Source organism: Gasterosteus aculeatus, chromosome 12 (assembly GCF_964276395.1).
Source record: "Gasterosteus aculeatus chromosome 12, fGasAcu3.hap1.1, whole genome shotgun sequence".
Classification (NCBI taxonomy): domain Eukaryota; kingdom Metazoa; phylum Chordata; class Actinopteri; order Perciformes; family Gasterosteidae; genus Gasterosteus; species Gasterosteus aculeatus.
The window spans coordinates 21,270,895-21,292,601 of record NC_135700.1 but is presented as its reverse complement, the minus strand read 5'-3'; the positions used below and the strand labels follow the sequence as shown (position 1 = coordinate 21,292,601).

The following is a 21,707-nucleotide window of genomic DNA, read 5'->3' as shown; positions in this document are numbered from 1 at the left end:
CATTATCTTTAGAAATCTACAAATGGTAACAGACAAAGTAGTCAATCAAAGTAACAGTGTGTTTTGGAAGATGCTTTTCCTATTGTGTCAAAGTCATTTCCTGATAGTGTCGTGCATAGAAACCTTTTTTCCCCCACCTGTAGTGTTTCACTTAAACGGACGAGGCCGGAAAAGTCTCATATTCAACGTCCACAACAAGCTTTCGTTTACCGCTCATTGCCATTCCACACAGCAGCCCCGCGTGACTCCGCCGTCCTCCTTCGTGATGAACAGAGAGTTTCACACGGCGCCCTCAGTGTTTGAACGTCCGAGGGACGCACGCGCGGCGTAGCGTTAATGGGTTTGTGATTGCCGTTTTAATTTCCCATGTGGAGGCCGAGGGGAGCCCGTCCTTCTGACCCCGGCATGTGTCGGATAGCCCTTCCAGAGCTCAGCAGAGAAAAACGGCCTTATTAGCCCAGTTCATTAAAATCATTAATAGTCATGAAATGAGAGGCACCAGAGTCCAAAAGGCTTAATGCTCCATCCATATTAATTAGACACCCGCAAATCTGAAGTGAGGGAAAGCGGTGCTGCTGCGGCAAAACTCAAACACACGCAGACACACACTTTTTAAGCAACCTGCCCGCTGTGGCGTAGCCACCTCGCCGCCCCCCACCACCATCCTCCTGGTGCTGCTCCCGATTAAATTCACTTTTAATTAAAACTGATCACATTAAGAAACTGATGTGGTTAATTAACTGGACTCTGGTGGAAGCGGCTTCCTTTACATCTGATGGCTGCATTGTTAAACACTTCCCGCAGAGGGGGAGCACCGCTGCATGAAACACCCCCACGACCAGTCACGTGCAGTCAGGCCACTGAACAGATACAAATGTTTATTAAATCATTTAATTTAATAAACATGTATATGTATTTTTACTGTTTATTCTCATAATTATATATGCAATATGTGTGTTATTCCAACTGTCTCCAATGTTACGATGACAAATGTAGTCGTTCCGCATGATCAAACACAAAGAAATGGTAGAATAAGCTGCTTTTGCCGTCCGTTCATTTCGGACGACAAGCAGAAAACCCGCGTTGCGCATGCGCACTTCGATCCTGTATTCTTCAACATGTACGACGAGAAAGCACAACTCTGCTGTGCCTTTGATCGTAAATAGGTTACTCCGGCAATCATCTACGTTACGTATCAAACATGGACCAATTAAAAACAAGATATTACTGGACATTTGCACAGCTGACGTCGCCACACCAGCTACGTTGTAAACATAATCCCCGCGAAATTCAAAGTCAAAATGCCGGCGGTGTCCACCGATATCACCGATCTGAGACGAGCTTTACAACAGCGGTTGACGTGTTCACGAGGAAAGAGCGGAGGATGGATTTTATGTACAAATACTCGACCGATTGGTGAGCCAGAAACTATTTCGGGCTTATATTGAATTGATAAGTGTGGTTAAATGGATGCCGACTACAATTCAATATTCAGTTGAGCAGTGAGTGTTTTCATTGATGCTGACTGACAAACACAATTGGCCGCTGTGCAATAATTAAGCAATAATAACCGAGAGGCCGGACTTTGTTGACTGTGTGTGTGTGTGTGTGTGTGCGCGCCGCGCTTGTGCGTGATGTTTACGGTTTTGACGTGTTGGCCTAAACATCAAATCAGGTCATCTGTAACCCAGTGCCTCCCCTCTTACAGACACATGTCACATCCCTGTTAGTAAAGACACAATATGAATGTCATGCAGTGTCTTGAATACTACATTCAATAAACTGTATTATTCCAATGATGCAGTGTAAACTGATTATTTTTAATCCCAAAAACAACGGAAGGAAAAAGGAAACAGTATCCTGGGGATAAAGAAATACTGTAAGTGGATACTAATGGCAAAATCCAAATATCCTTGTCTATACTTTTATACTATACATTTTAAAGCAGTATGGTTTGTAGAGGGGGGGGGAATTAAAACAGATCTGGTTAGTCTTTTTCATTAAACCGATTAGTGTCCTGGTCTGTGGATCCGTCTCCTCCGCCGCCTGTTCCTCAAAATGTCAGCGTCTCAATGCTAACGTCTCGTGGGCGCTACAGGACACACCGTAAAATCTGCGTTCTCCAAACCTCCATTTAAATGACATTAACGTCATGCATTGGTCGACACATCTCAAAGCGTACTACTGAATTCAAAGACAAAATCAGTGATTTATTTGTCAGTGATTGAAACCCAACTGAACCCCAGTACTTCATTGTTTTAGAAAATAGAAAAGTGCAAATCTCTCAGTGAGTGGTTCAGGGAGGCCGTGAATGTAGACTTTTCCCACCAAATACAGAGAGCGGTACGTAGTGTAGAAGGGACCAAGCTCCCTGAAGTTTTCCCAGCAAATACCCAGTAGTACAGCGTGTTCCTACCCGGTTAGAAAATCTGAATTATCTGCATCCCATAAAGTGTCTTGCAGTGATCTACGGCAAAGACCTCAATTTTATCACTGTGCGATAAAATACTGCTCATTAGTTCCTCTAAATGACACAGAACAAGGCTAATCGCTTTGTGATATTCAAATAAATCATTGGTTTTTATCTTGGGTTCTTTATGGTCTATAGTAATATTTTTTTCCTTCGGCTTTCTATTACTGGTCTTCCTCGTTCCACGTCTTCCTCGGCGGCCTGCGACCGCGCGGCGCTCTCGCTAGCCGTTACAAGTTATAGTTTGTGGCTTGTGAGCTGACAGCGCTACAGCAGAGGGCGAGAAAAGGCTGTGACCTCTGTGGCCGGAGAGGATGAGATGAATACATTTACTCCCCGTGTGATGGGTGGGGGGGGGGGGGGGGGTCAGTATGTATGTCGTCCCTGGTGGCCTACCCCCCCTCCTCCCCCGACCAAATCTGCTGTATCTGTAACAGGGCTTCAGACAGCAGGGAGGGGAGCAGTGGATGGAAGGGGGGCGTTGGTGTGTGTGTGTGTGTGTGTGTGTGTGTGTGTGTGTGTGTGTGTGTGTGTGTGTGTGTGTCTGTTTATATAAATATATATATACGAATGTGTATCGTCTTGTCTTTTCCCCAAGGCCTGATAGTGGATGATGTCCTAAACTCAAGGCCTCCTGCCACGAGTCCACGATCCATCACCCTGAACAGAGAGTGTGTGTGTGTGTGTGTGTGTGTGTGTCCACGTGGCACAGTACGCCGTATGTGTGTGCATGTCTTTTACAGTCTGTTTACATCTCGTTTGCAGTTTTAGTATATTTTTAAGTATTTTTCTTTTGTCATTTTTAAGATTTATAAAATAAAAATAAAACATACACTGAATGAACAGAAAAAAGATGCTAATGTAACTTTTGTAACGTGTCATGTTTTCAGATCGCTTCCTGGAAGTGAAGACGAGCGCACACAGGTGATTGACAGGAAGCAGGGTAAAATATTTTTAAAAAAGTAAAGTTGGACTTCTGAGCAATTAAATTGCTCTGTGGAAGTTAGTTTTTTAATAATGAACAAGATTGAAAAACAACAGATGTCTTTCTCTGAAGGAGGAAATCGAGTTGACCTGAAAAAAAGAGGCAAGGTTATATTATTAATATTTTGCCCGCAAACTGCACATATTTCTTTTCTGCTGATGCTGTTTTTAAATGCACACCAGATGTGTTTTGCTGTTGTCTATTTATTTTACCGTCCAATTGAGTGAGAAAAGCATGAGACTCGCTCAAGATGCAGTGGATAAACTGTCAAATTCACTGATGAGAAAACATTTCTCCTTAAAGGTTATTTCAATGACACACATGATGATTTCCTTTCTTTAAAAAAAGAAATTGGAGCATGATTAAAAGGCTGCACTTCACACGAAAGTCTTTCTCATCATCATTCTTGAATGCAGTTTTCTAAACAATGGCTGCCAACATCGTCATTGCTTTGCAATGGCCAGGTTACTAAAACCAATAATGGCTGTGCTCTTTGAAATTATTCCGTTATTTAAAACATACACAGTGTGTAACCTGTGTGTAACGCAGGTACAGGATTTTGTCTTTGCACCAGCGTGTGCGAGTGTGTTTCTCTCCTGAATCAAGTGCGTCTCCACCAAGGGCATCATTTATCCAGCGGCCCAGAGGCAAAAACAACCTGCTGCCAGCATTGATGGTTCGTCCTGCAGCACCTGTGTGGATTGGGTTCAGAGGTCACCAGTCACAGGCAATCAGGAGTAAATGGAGCCTGTGTAACACCAGACAAACGGCCAAGAGCTCCAGAACAAAGCCGAGGCCGCCGCAATGTGTTGCTGTATGTGTGTACTCCGCAATACTCTTGTCTTATTTCATCCAGCCTCAGCTACTGTAACAGGATTAATTCTTGTTTATTTCCAAGCTTCTGACCCTCCTCGTGATCCCTTTATCCTTACTTCTCTTCAAGACTGCACACCTCACCGAAAAATCAGCACGATATTTTCTTCATTTTAAACTAAATACCACGACTGCCAGGTGAGCCACCCGGCAGGCAAAACTGCTCTCCAATCTTTTCATCCCTTTAGTGAGGTTTACCGCTCTCAGCTCCCACAGTCGGCCTCGTCTCCCGTTCATCCGCAGACTAATCCAACGCTGGTCTGTTGTCTTATTGACTCGCCGAGCCCGAGCGCCTGGAATCATAACAGCCTGTGGGAAGCGTCACACAGGCAAGCCGGTGAATTAGGCATCTCGAAGCGGGACGAGTCAGCCTGGCTCGGTGGGGGGGGATACGGATCCGTGCCTTAACTCACTCTTACATCATCATAAACCATCATCCAATTTACCAGCGCTGTCATGGAGGAACCATTAAGCGTTTGCATAATGCAGCGTTTTCACTATGTTAATTCAACCCTCAACTCAGCCCAGGCGTGGACTCTCTCTTTGTGTTTAGACTCCTTCAACCTCCCGACAATGTGTGCATGAGAGCATCCCGCCGCGGCACGTTGACGACTGTGAAGGATTATGGAGGTAAATGATGTTCTCCAAAGCCCTCCGAGATCTCCATGCAGCGGTGCAGCGATACCTCAGGGTAGCTCAGGAAGAGCAATAGAAACGCATTACTGACGAAATCATATTGCCACTGAGGGGTGAAAGTCACCGGGGAAGTGGATAGAGCACGCTGGGGAGGTGGGGGGGGGGGGGTTGAGGCTCTGCGCTTCTCTACAATTTCCCTTGACACATGAGCTCTCTTTTTAATTTGGGGTAATTCGGAAAGTGACTTGATTAAAGTCCGATGCACAGCGACCGGCTGAGGAAGCTCGTCCGGTGCATTTGTAGGTCCAAGTGTGTCAACGGGAGAAAAAGATCCTTCAGACCCCCCCGACACTGTTTCATGTCATCATCAAACTGTGGCTTTGGGTGACGAGCAGCAGACGTGTAGCCACGCAAGCGTAATGGCTCCTGTCCATCACTTTGGCCCGGACCGAAATATCTCATCAGCTGCTGCGAGACGTTTCGAGACGTTCCTGCTCCCCAGAGGAGGACTCTTACTGGCTTTGGTGACATCGAGACTTTGCCTCGGCGCACCAGGAGGGGTTTCAAGTAAACTATTTGGATTGAAATTAAATTTTGGTTCACCAATCCACTTTCCACTCAGGATGAATTGTAATAACCTCTGTGGTTATCTGGCTTTCCCTCTGGAGGCCGTTACACACTGAGGGACGGGTTTTTATCTCGGGCTATTAATTCGCAGCTCAATTAATTTTTTTAAATCCACTGTTTCATAGTCTTTTCGAAGACAGCAGACTTTATTTCTCTTAAAAACAATGTCAAAAAACGGCAACGATCAGAGGCCCTCCTCTCGCCAATTGTTTACCAGAAGGAATTGAAATTTACTTGCAGGGAACTCAATACTGCAGCCTACAATACAACAACTTACCTCAGAAAGACTGCCAGACGCTGCTCTGTGTCAATTGAATCCTGGTAGTCGGTCGTCTATTCAAGAAAAATCTATTCAAATATTTGATGGTAAAAGTGTCGCAAATGTACAACGTTGCAGGTGCAATAGTTGATGCTAAATGTTCACACCACAGTATTTAACATTTTTGCTCCCGTCTATTCATCGCACAGTGAATAAAAGGCATCAAGGCGGTCTTGTCAAAATCCTCATCGGGGGTTGGGCAGACTGACCCCTGGTGGCTCACGGAGGCGGTTTAAATCAACCACAGTTTTTTTAGACCCACAACACAAAAACTACAAAAAAACACAGTTATCGTGTCTGATCTCAGCAGGCCAATCAACATTTGATCCCATTGTTGTTAAAACGTGTGTTAATTCAAGGTCCTTTAATGACCAATATCTGCTACAGAGAACTTCCCTTTGGAAATACTGAACCTATTATATGTATTTTTGTACTATACGGTCTATCTCCCAGTATCTATTGTGTTCTGTGACAACGCGTATTAGAAAGCATAACCATGAAAAGTGCAGGTGTTTCTCGATGAGGTGAAACGTCCCCTCAAATGTCCCCTGACAAGTGGTCTTCTTGTTCCAGCTATTGATTGGATGATCAATGGCAGCGACGCTTCTGAACTGGAGCAGCTTCTCCGTGTTTCTTCAAGGGTTGTGGTACCATCTGCTGGAAAATCCGGTACATTACAAAACGGGCATATCAAGTTAGTTCCATAACCACTGCTTCATTGTTAAGAATGCCGTTTTGTTTCCATCCGTTGGACAGCCATTGATCTGCGAGTGATTGATCATGTAAGTCACCGCATAGTGGTTTGAAACTAGAAGATGCAAATGGTGCAATGCAGTATTTTAATTTACCATGCCGCTCGGCGTACAATTTATTAGACAGTCAGATGAAAATGAAAGTATATAGTATAGATATATATACATATACATGATGTAAAGGTAGTTTTATTTTGTTTTGTTACTTTTGACAAGTATGACTTGTTTTACTGAAATTAATGGAGCTACTGCTGCAAACGTTTTATAGTATTGACAGTACAGTTTTATAGTATTGACCTTATTCAAACAAAACCAAGCAATGTATCATGTGGAGATATAGTTTTACCTCCTATCAAAATACACACTGATACTGAATTTAACATTGTGTACATACCGTAATCATTCTTATCAGCAAGTTGTAAATCGGCTTATTTGATGAAATTGCACTTTCTTTGTTTCTTGTATCCTTCTGGCTTATTGTATCCTTATGGTTGAATGCACTTATTGTGAGTCGCTTTGGATAAAAGCGTCAGCTAAATGACATGTAATGTAATGTCAGTCACTCTCTGTTCAGATTTAGATTCTGTCCCTTTAAGCCTCCCTCCTGAAAAAGTCTGATCTGATTGGCTTGCCAGGACAATTGTGTTATTTCACAGGTTTTGGGTTGGTAGGTTCTCCAGATATCCATACGTGCACAATCAAGTGTTTTTTCATGACAGGTTCCCAATCTTTCTTACTGTTATTCATAGACTTTTCTGTTGTAAGACTTTGTGATAACCATATCAGTAATTTGCATTGGCTACTTTTGTCATTGTTTTTGTTATGATTATTATTTTAAGCAACAATCCGTAAACAGCAGCGACGGTCATGGTGAAGGTCGTTTCTCCTTTAATATTTTCATTCTTTCAAACGTCAACGTTGGTCGGTCCACAGCTGTGGGGGGGGGATGAGGAATGAGGGGAGGAGATGGGGCAGATAAAACATTCACCGGCAGCAGAAACTCGGCATCTCTTCATTATGTAGCGGCGCGCAGACACGCAGGACAACATCACTCAGCTTCATCTACAAACTTGCGCCGACTGACGTTTCCTCTGCAGAGATTTAGAACAAGAGCAAATACAGCACGCAGGTAAGCGCGTCACCCACCTTCACCCCGCAGGTGAGACATCTTCTTTCCTCTGCAAATCAATTATTCACCGTCGACCCTTTTTTTTTTTGCGGGGATGAACTTTGGTGTCGCGTCGTCAGGATATACGATGCGAGCTGTTGACGTTTGTGTGGGATTCCAGCGGGTCGCGCACCGTAAACAAACGCAGCGGGCACGCGGCTGCCTTTCAGCACCAAGGACAGCTGCAGGCCGCCTGCGGCACCAGAAGCTTCTCCCGACGGCACGAAACGCAGCCGCGCGGTCCACTCGCCGACATAAACACCTACTAACAGCAGCTTTTTCCCCACTGATGCAGATACCACCGGGTGTGTGTGGGTGTTCTCCTCAGTCCGACACCAATTGCACGGTGTCAACAATAATCACACAGTCGTATATTCAACTGAAGTGTTCCTGGGTGTGAGAATGAGCCGTTAAAGATGAGTCGGTCCTATAATTACGTAGCACAGGATTCACAAATCTGCCTCACAGGGCGTCGTGAACTGTCTGTAACTCAAAGACAAATTGCAGGAACCATCTTGTTAATCTTGTGTGGATTGATGCAAACATATGACACATCTGGATCTGGGGAGATATCAAACAGGTGACAAGCTGTTTAACCAAAGAGGGCGGCATATATCGTCAAATTTAGCTTTCTTTCTTCTCCAGTAAGTAAGCCAGTCTTATCATGCCAAGAAAATATCATGGACAGTGTTTCTAAATAACCTCAATTACCAATAGCCATTCAGATAGTTTGGGGTTTTATTCATCTATGAATGATATTGTTATCGTTAGTGGTATAAGGGAATTTTCCTGGGTTCGAAAAAATCAGGAATATAGATTTATTGGTGAAATCTCTTTCCAGAATAATTTCTTTCCCGCTCTGAAAACATAGAAAATCATCTGATAGCAGTTTTTTCTGAGTTGAGCCCAGCAGCCACCGCTGGTTGGTGCCGTAGTCTCTATTGCGTTACAATACATTTAGTATTAGTACCTTTCTTACTGCCAAAACCTGTGTGCTATTTTTTTCTTTATTCTTCACTTTGAAATACTTCTGCTTATCGGACAAGTGCAATCCACTAATTGATTGATCGACTGTTACAGGCGGAGAGGATGGCATCCACAGGCATCGTCTACCTCGCTCTGTGGCTCACCTCAGTCTTCACCGCCGGACTCGGATGCCCGGAGCTTTGTACCTGCTCAGATAAATACGAACGCCATTTTGCTGAATGCTCCTACAAAGATTTAGTGCAAGTCCCAGGCGATTTGCCTCCTAATGTGACGACTGTGAGTCTCTCCGCCAATAAGATCACTTTGCTACCAATCGGGTGCTTTGATAACGTCACCCAGGTGACGTCGCTGTGGATGGCCCACAATGAGATTGTCTCAATCGAAGAAGGGGCCCTCACACCTTTGGTTCATCTGCGCAACTTTGACATCAGCCACAATATGATTGTAGACTTTCCTTGGGAGGATCTGCAGAACCTGACGGGCCTTCAACTGCTGAAGATGAACCACAACGAGATGGTCCATCTGCCGAAGGACGCCTTCTACAACCTCAAAGACCTGAGGTCCCTCCGACTCAATAACAACAAATTCATAACTATAACTGAAGGGACGTTTGTCGGTTTGGTTTCTTTGTCCCACTTGCAGATTTATAAAAATCCTTTTGCATGCGACTGCTCCCTCGGTTGGCTCAGAGACTGGATTTCATCAACTGCGATCACAGTCCCGGAGCAGAATCTGATCATCTGTGCGTCTCCGCAGAAACTGAGAGGGAAAGCGATAGGAATATTACCCAAGTCAAAGTGCACGGGCACCAACGTGACGATACGGGCCAAGCCAAATATTCATAACATGACTTTCTACGAAGGGAGTGCGTTGGTCTTGACTTGTGAGTTCAGAGGAAACCCAAAGCCTCTGGTGATTTGGAATATCCACAGCGAAAGTCGGAAGGAAGAGCTGGCTTTGTCCTTTGCTGAAGATGACTCGGCAGAATCCAATGAGGACTCCTTAGTGTCCCCCGGTCCCGTCAAAGTCTTTAATAACGGGACTCTTGTCATTTCGCACCTCAGGAGGGAAGACAGCGGCAGCTACAACTGCTCGGCCACAAATGAGAACGGAAGAGCACAGGATTCAGTGTCAGTGGTGGTGGTGGCTTTAACTCAACCAACACCTACCGAACAAAAGACCACAACACCTACTTACACTAAATCACACCTGCCTATAATGAAAACAACACACAAAACATCCGTTTTGGACTTTGTACATCTCCCTGATTTGAAGAGAAAAGACATGATGAAAATCGAACCCACTTTTCCGCCAGATGAGAATATCAAGTCTGAGGAGACAACCAATCCATCGGTTACTAGTACATGCGGCTTGACGGCTAACACAAGAAACATTTCTAGCCAAGTCTTTAGCGGGAGTTTAGAAGATACCAAGCAGTACACATTTGACTTTGGTGTCATTGCTTTAGCCGTATCAGAAACAGAGGCAACCGTCCGGCTCAATCCTCTCCTCATACCCAGGTACGACAGCGCCAATGGGGCCGCCGCCGCATCCGATGAGAGCTCCGACATTGACAGCGAAGAGCATGACAGCTTTTCCGACCTCTCTAAAAAGGCCAATTCTGATGGCTTGTACCTGTGCATCACCGGCGACCGAAAACACTCAGCGGTGCAGTGGTCGAGGATCAAAGAAGGAGTCGGCACGTATCTGTTCAGCGGTTTGCGCCCCAGCACCAACTACTCGCTGTGTCTGACCTACAGAGGGGAGGACTGCGAGGTCCAGGTGCTGTTCACCACCAGGAGGCGGGTACCCAACCTGCTCATCATCATCTCCGTCAGCATCTGCCTCCTCACCGTATCCACCGTGCCTCTCCTCGGTGCCACCTGCTTCCACCTGGTGTACAAATACCGCAGCAAGACCTACAAGCTGATCCTGAAGGCCAAAGGCCAGTACCACATGGAGAGGAACCTCACCGCCAACTTTAACGTCCGCGCGCCTCACACCGAGTCCCGGAGGAAGATCGACAGCGGCCGGCTGGACGAGGAGGAGGGGGAGACGGAGAGCGGGGACGGAGAGAAGGAGGCGGATACGGAAGAGAGTATCATGACTGAGTCCTTTTCTCTGTCACATTGCAGAGGCAATTCAGACAACTGTGAGGTTGGATCGGAGTATAGTGATAGGTTACCTTTGGGCGCTGAAGCAGTGAATATTACAAGCAGCTAGAAGTATCTAAATCACTCATTTTCAACATCATTTGTCATTTAGTTTTTGCTTGTGGTTGAAGGGTAAAAATATCGTCTTCTTAAAAGGCGTATACGTCATCACAGATGTTACATCTTAGTTGCTGGACTGATGTTTTCAAATTATTCTTGTGTTTTTTGTCAGGAAGCGATTTGCCGTCACAAGGCAGCGCGCTTTAAGCACAGTCTGCTTTGCTGTATTTGACTCTAAATGAACAACATGTTGAATTGAAGAAACCTTTTGAATTGCATTTGAGTCATAAACTCATTTTTTTAATGTTGACTGACTTTAGAAGTAGAGTCATTTTCTCAAAGACGTTTATTCAATCAAGCTTCTTTTTGCTACGAGAGGAACTGCCCCCTGCTGGTCATTTGAAACAACGCGAGCTTATGTCACTTCTCAGACTGGTAGGATACATCCACTTTGTTTAAACGGTCCATGGGGAAATCAGTTTGTGCCAATGGATAAGGTTCTCTTTAGCATTGCACAGGCAGCCCAGACATGTTGCTTTGTTCCAGCTTGAAGTACAGCGGCTTGCTTCACTTGCAGAGCTGCATCATTCAGTCGCCGGATAGTGGATGTTTTACAGAAACTAAACCAGCTTGTGATCCAGAGAGAGAACCTGGATCTGGTTATCAAAGTAGAAACCTGTGGCACGACATCAAAGGATTCAATGTTTGTGCAGCTTCTCAATATAAAGTAAAATAAATATAATGACTAATATCATGATCATTTGTGAGCATGAGTAACGTTGAAACAAATCTTTCCAAAATAAAGGAAAACACAATTGTTGGTTTAACAGAGAGTTGGAACATAAATTCCCCTCTTACATTGGTCAGATAAATATGCTGCTATAGCAAGTTAGCTTAGCTTAGCACAAGACTAAAAACAGCTTTAGTTTGTCTACTAAAAAGCACATAGAAAGTGCACAGCTCCACAACTGTGCACAACTCTTTTATCTTAATGATAGAAGATGCAAAGAATTAAAAAACATATATATCCAGTTCTGCACCAAATGACACAAAGTGATAGACAATCGTGGGATGCATGAATCAGATACAATATTTGAAAATCTCTTAGGTTACTATTTCCTAAGAGGCTACTCGCAAAAAAACGCTTTTACTTTGGCCTTTATTTTCATATTTAAAGCAGTAAAGGGGAACAGCATAACAGTACAGATGATTTGTGGGAAATCAGCAAAACAGGTCATATAATAATAATTTGTATGCACACTGACGCTTCATGTTTAAATAAGGGGGACAAATGTGCCAAATGATTTCGGTCCTGGAAAGATGAAGGCTTGTTGTTCCCCTGTTCTGCTTTCAATACAAAATTTTGGGTTGAGGTTATCCAAAAGCATCCTAATCAAGATACTTAAACGATGTGTACTTGGATTTAATTACCCTATACATTTTTGACAGGTATTTAGTAATTGTATTAAAATACATATATGGTAACCCTCTCTACCCTGGAAATATCCAACTTCACAGAGTAAAGCAAAACACCAAATGAGGGAACATATTAAGCCCTTGGCGGCATTACAATGAAACTTATTTGTTTATTGGAGCTTTTGGACGAGTTTGTCAGGGAAATGTCGATGCTACAGCTGAAATCTTTTCTGGAAATAGACGTTGAATTATTTTATTGTTGTAGCAAAAAGTATAACTGTACACTTAATGCCTTAGTCTGTTTATTAAGAGAGTTTTTCTTAAAAATTCAATGTTCCTAAGAAGCTAATGTGTGAAATTAAGAAGACAAAATGTCCCCGACAATAAGATTAAGGGAAGTGTCACTTAGCTTCAGGCAGTATAAATGAGCTAAATATTACTTGCAGTAAACGTGTGCTGACGTATTAGGACTGCAGGAGCTGATAAGTTGATAAACTCAATCTTCCGATATGACTTTAAATGTTTGGCAAATTCTGATGTTTCAACGAGAAAATGATGAGGGTAAATGTTTTAATGTCAAATAAAAACTGTACGCTACGTTATATGTTGAGTATTATCCCCACTCTACTGCATACTGTGTGTAACAATCTGCTCCGAGTGAGAATGTGAAGCCTCGTTGTTTCTGGGTCATGTGTCCATCTCGCTGTATTCCCCGGCGTTCTGTGTTAGAAGACCTGCATGCTGCCTGTAGTTGAGAGCCGCAGCATCGCTGGGTATCGTGTTGATATTCTTGACCTAGAAAGTACTTTTTTTTTCTGTTTCATACCCCTGTGATAAAGGAAGTAGGTCTTCACCAAAGTGTTTAGATAACTCTCCTTGTCCTATGTGCCTCAATAAAGTTTTGACGAAGGAAAACTGATTGATTGCTCATCTCTTTGTCTTCCTTTTTCTCACCTTTAGATTCACAATAGTTTGCTCGTTAGTTGAGCGTTAGTATAGTTATAGTATCGCTACATGCGTCACATCCAAAATATAACAAGACATTTCTATGTAAAGACTCGGGCCACAAAAAACATAAACTATGTACCAATGTGTGGCACTTAATAATTATAGATACACAGTATTTCTATGATCTATTGCCATTTAGTGACAGAAAATAAATACAATTACACATAGTAATTAGTAGAAACTTTGGACAAATATTATGAATATAGTAGATTAACAGTGATTGACTAGAGTTTGCGATTTTCATTACATGAGAAATTTCTTTTTTCTAACTTGGTTGATGGATTTACGAACTCCCTTGAACATCATGGACTGAGAACACATTGAGAGCCGGCGTGTGTTGCTGTAACGGCATTAACCAGAAGCAGAACACTACTTGACTGCCTGCCATCGATCCGTGCACGTCGACATGCAATTACTTCAGCAGTCCTACGCAAGCAGAACGCAACGGAAGTTTGATTTTAACAATGGCCGTATTGTAATTGATATTATTATCAGAGAGCATCTGGGATCTACTATCAGTAGCATCTAGCTACTCATATGGTAGCTTCTAGCTGTCTTTAGTTGGTGCCGTTGTGGGTCCAAACCTTTTAGTTCTCTAACTCGCACCACACTATCAATGCATCCTCCAGTGTGCAGAATTTAGATTGCAAACAAGCGAAAAAGTCTTTGTTTGTCCTTTCAGGTGCCGTTTTGTTGAAACGTGGAGGTGAAACATGAAGAGGTCGAAGCTCCATAACAAAAACACGAGGATTCTTAGTTTCAAGAGATGGTGATCTAAAGAAAACTTGATTACATTGTTACGCGTCCACAATAATCCTACACACTGGTCCGTTAACTGTAGCTTGTGTCGTCACCACAACATATGGAAATCCTGAACGGATTCTGGCAGGAAGCGAGAATTTAAAAACAATGTTACCATTAAATGTAAAAAATAACGACCAAAGTCCAATTAGGTTTAAAACACACCGCCAACCACACAACAAACACCACATTGGGGCCCTCAATCAGTTTTATCTTGGTCCGTGGAGGTCTCGGCGGGCTGGACCGGCAGCGCGGGAGTCTTCCCCGCCTCCTTCTCGCCGCCCCGCTTGGAGCTGCAGGTGGGCGTGCCGTTGGGGACCGTCTCCGGGGTCTGCTGCGTCTGGAAGTGCTTCCTGGAGCCCAGCAGGGACGGGTTGTTGACCAGCGTGTACAGCAGCTGCCAGCGAGCGCGAATCCTCTGCCGGCCGGTCTCCTTCTTCTCCGTGATCTCCTGAACCCCTGAAGGCGAGGAGGAGCAGGCTGTCAGGGGCGGAATGAGAGACCGAACTGAGGGGCGACCGAACAGACGTCATACTGCTGTGTGTGTGTGTGTGTGTGTGTGTGTGTGTGTGTGTGTGTACAGTCCGTTTACTTTTCTGGGAAAGTCCTGAAAACCCTTTGGAGGAATAAAATAATATTTTGGAGACAGAATGCTTCCCAAAAGTGGTTAAAAGACTTTAACATATAAGAGCATGTAAAAGTTCATCTAGCATCGCCAGCACCTATAACCTCTTACTCATCCATTAAAAGATTAACATATTGTGGGTTAGAGATGTTCACAATTGTGGAACACATGGAATTTGGTGCAGACATTAAAGTTTGTAGATATTTAATTTAGTGCAATCATCTGGTCTATTTACTCATTTGTTCAACGCAATCTGATTTTCTTTACAATAAGCCCGACAGCCTCATTTCAGCAGCTGTAGATTCTAATACATTTCATCAAATTCCCCAAAGGACCGGTCACATGTAGAGCAGGGCCACACGTGTGTGAGGACACGTGTAGCGTGTGTGCGTTTGCAGTTCGGGGTCTCTACCTTCCTCCGCGTCCCTTATTTTCTGCCCGGCTCTGCCGCCCTCGACCATGATGTCCAGCAGCAGCCCACAGAAAGCCTTCATCACCGGGTGTGACTGGCTCACCTCCACCTTGAGCGAGTGGGCGTAGTATCGGTAGGCTGCGCGGGGGTCAAAGGTCAAAGTGTTCAGACTGAGACCGCGAAGCACGTCCAAACATCTCCAGCTCATGTTGGAGTCATTTTTATGTTTTTATTATCATCAACGAGTAAACAAGTTCCTTAAAAGTCGCTTGACAGATATATTTTGTGTTTTTTAGCCCGTGTTCTCCAAAACCCGATTAAAGCGCTGTACCTGGGTCGTAGGCCTCCGCGCTGCGATGCAGCAGACTGATGTCAGCACGGCCGAGGTGCACGATGTTGTACAGAGCGGTTATCACCATTCTCCATATTGCGACTATCAGTCCCACTACGGTGTTGACAAGGAACAGCAGGTACGTGAGGAGGAACAGACTCCCTCTGGAAAACACCATGAAATGTTCCCAGTCAGGCTCGGCCCCTGGGAATTACATTCATTTAAAAAACGACAATACTGTACCACTTTAACCAGTTTAGTACCGTGTGTTTTATTTTGCAAAGATGCACTATTACGAAACAAGGCTTTCATCTCAAGAAATCTTGAAGAATAGAAATTGCAAACGATTCGTTGACCAATCTACAAATTATACATATTGGATCAACCGCCATCCCAATAAGTGAGCTTCACCTGTTGTTCAAGTCTGTCGTGCCGGCCTCCTTTTTAATGAAAGCAAACTTTGCGGTCACGTGTTGAAGCACCGTAACCAGCGTCAGCGTCACCCAGCCCGGCCTGAGGTGGATGAAAAGCTCCGTTTTGATCGTTAACCATCAAATGAAATGAAGAGCCGAGGTCGCTGACTCACCACGCCTTCCCCGCCACTGTGAAGGCGATGACGTTACGGCCGTAAAAAATGGGGATAATGATCAAAAACACCAGGAACAAGAAGCAGATGAAGAACACAACAGTCTGAACCGCCATTCCTGCCAAAAAAAGACAGAAAGAGGCCATTTCTTAAATATCTACCAAAAGGCACTGAAATTATCATGCAGGTAAAAATGTAACAAACTGAATTCTTCAAATTTTGAACTAATCAGCTTTAATGTTTTTTTTATAAATCATCAAATAATTCCATTAAAAGACCAAAGTCTGTCTTTGCACACTGCCTTCTTTGTTCCCCCTGTCTGTTACATTCAGTCCCTAAACCATCGATTCCTGAAGATTAACGTTTGAATATAGTTTAATTTACGCGTGATAACTTGAACAGTTGAGTTGAGTCTGTATTTGTCGGCCACGGAGGTGAAAAGAAGGAAACTTTTTGTCACTTTTCCACATTTGTCGGCGAAAGCAGAACGCTGAATACAACCAGCAAAAAAAGTGAAAGTCAGTGAAGGTTTCCTCGAGTTTTTGAGGTTTACCGACGCAGACGATGGCCGCCTGGTATCCCGTCAAACCCATCCAGCAGACAATACCAGGTTTGGATGGACGGATGGTCTTCTGGCTGTTATAAACGCTGTAAACGTCTCCCTTATAAAGTCCTCTCAGGTTCGACCTGAAACAAATGAACGGCAGCGGATGTGCAAACAGGAAGTTCGTCAGAATCTGATCTCAAATGTAAAAAAGCACCAGACAGTCGGCGACAGGTTTATAGAAGGTGTCAAAAAAACAAACGGCGACTTGTTGATTGGCATGAGACTAATTAGTACAAACCCCTAAACACCAAGTGCTTCCATACCCACAATGCCGCACTATTTACTGTGCCACGGAAATAATGTGTATGTCCCAATAGGCCGCATGGCAAAGGGTTACTGTTGCAAGGAGGCGGAAGTTTGTACGTTTAGGGAATTTGGGCACCTAGTACCACTTTGCGTCTTAACAATAGAATAAAGACGTTTGCTTTTTGTCCCCTCTACTATAAACAAAAGTCTGGTTTATCCATCAACCCGAGCCGATAGAATGAACCTGGAGCTCTTTAATTACCTGTGCAGGACCATGGACCTCATGAGCATGATGAGACTGACCAAACAAGACAGCGTCATGGCACACAGGTAGCACACTGCGGAAGAAGAAGAAGTGAGTCGTTTCTCTCACAGCAACCGAATGATGGAACATTTAGAAGATGAGCTCAGGGTTCACGTGCCGTTAAAAGGAGACGCACTCACGCGGCGTCTGTATTTCAGGATTTGGGATTGAGAAGCGGTTGCAGCTTTTTGTTGGACTTACCCTCCAGCAACCAAGTGTAGAAGGTCACGATTTCGACGACCTCCTTCCTGTCGTCTGACAGGACGACCCCGAACCCCAGTAGGAGGAAGGCGATGTTTTCGTCGATGCCGGCGCGGACGATGTGCAGGGTGGGGACGACCAGGACGACCAGCAGCAACGCCGTCTGACGGAGGAACGAGTTTCACGTCATCCCACAAAGGCAAGCGGCAAATCGCCCGCGCTGTGTGAGACTCACGTGGTACGTCGCCACCAAGGAGACGAACGCCGACACGGCCAGTTTGAGTGGAAAACGAAAGACTGGAAGGCAAAACGACTCGCGGTCACCCTTCTCCCACAGGAGCTCATGTCACCCGATTTAGCGATTTAGGACTTAATATAAATTCCTTTGACAATTCTCCTCTCATATTTTTTTAAAATACTGTCAAAAACAAAATGGCTGCTATAGCCTTTATCAAAACGACTCCTTTTAAGGTCACGCACCTTTGTCTGGTATGTAAATATAACTCTTAGGCACCTCCAGAATCCTCTCTGCCAGCGTTGGTTTGTCCGGAGCTGACGAGCTGCAAAAACAAAAACTGAAGTAAGTCACAAACGGCATGAAAATGAAGCGTGGAATTCGCTGCCTTGTCTGCGTTCACCTGGCAGTCGAGGACCTTTTCTTGAAAAGCAACTTCACATAGTTGGTGTAGTAGCTGCTGTCAAGATCCTAAAAGCAATAAAAAATCAGACCTGGGTTTGATTTCCTTCACAGTTTATTTTAAGGAGACATAATGTTATGCTTCAATTTCCTTTCCGAGTTTAAATCGGTTGAAAACACGAGATGAGCCCAAACAATTAACAATAATAAATATAAAATACAAGAAAACCTGAAGGTAAAGAAACAGATTAGTGACTGAAAGGTTTTCTCTTCTAGATCTTTAGCAAAAACTGTAGACGGATTATACCTGCCGTTAAAACAAGAACTCTGTTGTTTTAATATGTTTGAAAGCGGGTGGAATGCCACTTTCTCTCGCCGTAATCTGCTCGAGGACGCTGAGCTAAACCAGCTCTGTTGTGCACAAGCTGCTTACAGTAATCAATGCTTTACATAGTTGAAATTCATGTTTCTTACTTCACGGCCTGTGATTAGTTCAAATGTTGCTCTCACAAACAGCACAGGGAACTGCACACAGAGGTACGCGAAGCAGGCCAGCTGAGGCAGACTCGCAAGCAGAGCGTAGTACGCGTAGATCTGCGAGGAAGAAAATGCAAAGAAAAAAAAGGTTTCAATCCGTTTGTTCAACTGAAATCTGTGAAAACCAACTGATTGAAACGTGGGCGGGGCCTAGCCACGTGTCAATCACGTTGGCCCGTCGCGATGTCTGACCTCTGGCGTCTTTGGACAGTCGAACACCTGCCACGTCTGCACTGCGAGGTGACTGAAGGAGAGGAGCGTCCCGAGCACGTAGCCCGCTTTGTGCTGCAGAGTGCAACACACCAACAGAGGATAGTAGAGGACGGGATAGTAGAAGATGGCCAGTATCTTCATGTACTCTGAAAAGCATCGGCCCCTGATGTGTGAATCAATTCATCTCTTCGTGGTGCTTTTTCTTTATTTCAAACTGCGTCATCGCTTCCATAAACTTCAGGCTACAACAATGATGGTTTCACTAATCGAATCCGCTACCGGTCACCAAAATGAGTTTGTTTATTTCAGACAAAACGTTCACCTTTGATGTTCCCTGGAGTGTCTTTGGAGAAAGGCAGCGGGTCTGGTGCGATCACTAGCACCGACAGCTTGCTGAAGAGCAGCCCAAAAACAGCCACGATGGGGCCTTTCGCCTGAGTCTGGTCGAGGAAGTTGGCCGGACTGCGAGATCACGAACAGAAACGTTTAGATGATGATCAAACAGGCCCCGACGGCCTAAAGCCTGATGCATGTGTCTACCTCCTACCTGAAGATGCTGGAGGATCCTCTTGCAAATCCATGGCAGAATTTGTGTTTCCTGGTGAGAACTGCGAGTATTAAGACGACCACCAGCTGGAGGGAAAGAAGAAGTTCATCAGGACTCGTCACTTTCTCGTCGGGTTACGGCTGCATATCGGTGTGCTTATCGGACTGCAGCATCGCCTCAATACTACCGATTGGCTGATATCTGCTGTACAACTCAGGAAGACGTCCATGCGTCTCTACCACTTCCAATTCAAATGTCCAATTAATGCCCTTTACAGTCTTTAGCAATAACAGTATCCCATTAAAGTATAACGTACAATGCAATCAGAACATTGAACTATAACAATGATTGCAATAACAAAGCAAAGCTGCTTTGTTGTTGCAATTAGAGGTTAAACCAAGCGTATAGAGAACCTCCGTTTTGCAGAGAACATCCTTCGGGCTACACAATCTTGTTATTTCTGATTTGCTGCTGTCGCAGTTTAGTCCACATTATTTACTGAGCAGGAAAATCGGTCAATGTCCATCCTCTGTGTACAGTACGAAGAGGTAAAGTGGCCCTCGCTCGTAATTGGGTAACGATGGAATGACGGCTGACGTCATTAAATAAAACGTTCCGCTGAGGCAGCGGATGTATTCATGGTAAAAGCACTAAGAGGGTTTGATTAAAGACGCAGGAACGTTAGTTCCGAGGACTTTGTTGTGTTTAGAGAAATCAGATTCATATTAAACCGGCTCCCTGAATTAAATACTCTCATCATAAAGTGCCGGCGCTCTGATGCACAAACGCTCCACTCGATGCGCAGTCTCTTGTTTTCAACTCACAGATAACGACAGCATGCACACGTGGAAGATCCTGTCGTCCGCTGTAGGGTCACATGGCAAAATAACTCTGTGACAAAAAGGAAAAACACATTTAGACTTCATGAGACTTAAGCACAACAAAGAGAAGTTCAATTGTTCAATGGTTTTGAACAAAGGATACTGCAAAAATGCCTTTTGCAACACATGCCAGATAATAACTAATATGGATATTTTAAATTCACTCTTAACTGTTACTCTAATTCAAATGGAAATCCTGATTTGTTTTCTACTCACTCTTTGGGCGGGTCGGTTGGCTCCGCGTTGTAGTCATAGTAGTAATATTCAGGCTCATATTCGGCCTTGCTGTGATTCATCGCCGCAGTTCAGTCGAGTCGAACGGGATGAAGCAGGTTGGAGGACAAACACCCGAAGACATTCCAGTTCCACTGAGAGCCCAAAGCAGCAGATTAACGCCAGAGAGGGAGAGAGAGGGAGGGAGAGAGAGAGAGAGAGAGGGAGAGAGGGAGAGAGGGGGAGAGAGAATTGCTTTCTCACGATTATCTGAACAACTTTCTAACTCTCGCTGTGCCTCTTCATTTCTTTTAGGGGGGACCACCGCCATCCATAAACTAAAAATTAAAACAATATAAAGTTGATTTTCTTCATACAATCACAATGACTTTGTCTGATAGAATTTATGTCTCATGTTTCTTTTTGTGATCATGTTTCAATAAAAGCCCTCTGTGTGACTCACAGCCTGTTTTCCTTCCTCGGCCTGTTGCTCAAGAGCCTAATCTTATAATAAGACCAAAATCTCCCTTTTTCAACAGGGACAGCCTTTGTGTGAAAAGAGCTTAGCACGGCCAAAAGGAGAATGTGGATCATTTGACACGTGAAGTAAGGCCTCGGTTTGAGATCACGTTTTATTTCTGTGATGAGGACAATAAGAACTGAGGGAAGTAAAATAGGTTCTTTCAGTTGAGTCCAACGTTTCATCAGACCGACATTTAGTGGAGGAACATCAACACGTCTTCTTCCACATCTCATGTCAGCATCTTTTGTCTATAGTGTCCCCATCCAGGTGGAAGACTTGCGACCTGGTTAAGAAGATGATTTTTAAACATTCAGTCAGTTCCCCTTTTTGGTGCAGCCTTCGATATTTCAACATCTGATAAACACTCACAGTCCACAGAGGTGTCCTAAAGACTCTGTCAATCCTCTGACCTTCCCCCTCGGGCATCAGCAGATTTTCACATTTTTATTTATACTTAATACTTAAACTGCAATTTCTTGATTTATTTATGAATTGTTACATGACTGCACTTCTGTGGAAACAGAGAAAAGCAAACTCTCTTGCTCTCATTGTATGTGACCTTCTCTTAACAACAGGTCCGTAACCCAAA

At 44.2% G+C, this 21,707-nt stretch overlaps 2 protein-coding genes across 3 annotated transcripts; one reads left to right on the top strand and one right to left on the bottom strand.

Annotated features, from left to right (window-relative positions):
- Window positions 1–7,622: 7,622 nt before the first annotated feature.
- LOC120809962 (immunoglobulin superfamily containing leucine-rich repeat protein 2) lies at window positions 7,623–13,365 on the top strand. 2 transcript variants are annotated; one of them, XM_040164131.2, is made up of 2 exons: window positions 7,623–7,791; window positions 8,911–13,365. In XM_040164131.2, the coding sequence occupies exon 2, from the start codon at window positions 8,920–8,922 to the stop codon at window positions 11,038–11,040; it is 2,121 nt and encodes a 706-aa protein (XP_040020065.2). In that variant the 5' UTR covers window positions 7,623–7,791; window positions 8,911–8,919; the 3' UTR covers window positions 11,041–13,365. The 2 variants fall into 2 exon arrangements, with proteins under 2 accessions (XP_040020065.2, XP_077941870.1); XM_078085744.1 differs by having other exon boundaries at window positions 7,681–7,821; window positions 8,911–11,171.
- Window positions 13,366–13,575: 210 nt separating this feature from the next.
- On the bottom strand, window positions 13,576–20,755 carry LOC120809950 (receptor for retinol uptake stra6). Its single transcript, XM_078085746.1, is given in 18 exon segments — window positions 13,576–14,735; window positions 15,293–15,430; window positions 15,624–15,787; window positions 16,035–16,136; window positions 16,210–16,327; window positions 16,763–16,896; window positions 17,325–17,400; window positions 17,568–17,730; window positions 17,803–17,864; window positions 18,048–18,127; window positions 18,206–18,273; window positions 18,679–18,798; window positions 18,934–19,100; window positions 19,277–19,416; window positions 19,502–19,587; window positions 20,326–20,392; window positions 20,599–20,698; window positions 20,701–20,755. Coding segments are annotated over 18 exon segments (2,106 nt in total). The 5' UTR covers window positions 20,741–20,755; the 3' UTR covers window positions 13,576–14,454.
- Window positions 20,756–21,707: the final 952 nt, after the last annotated feature.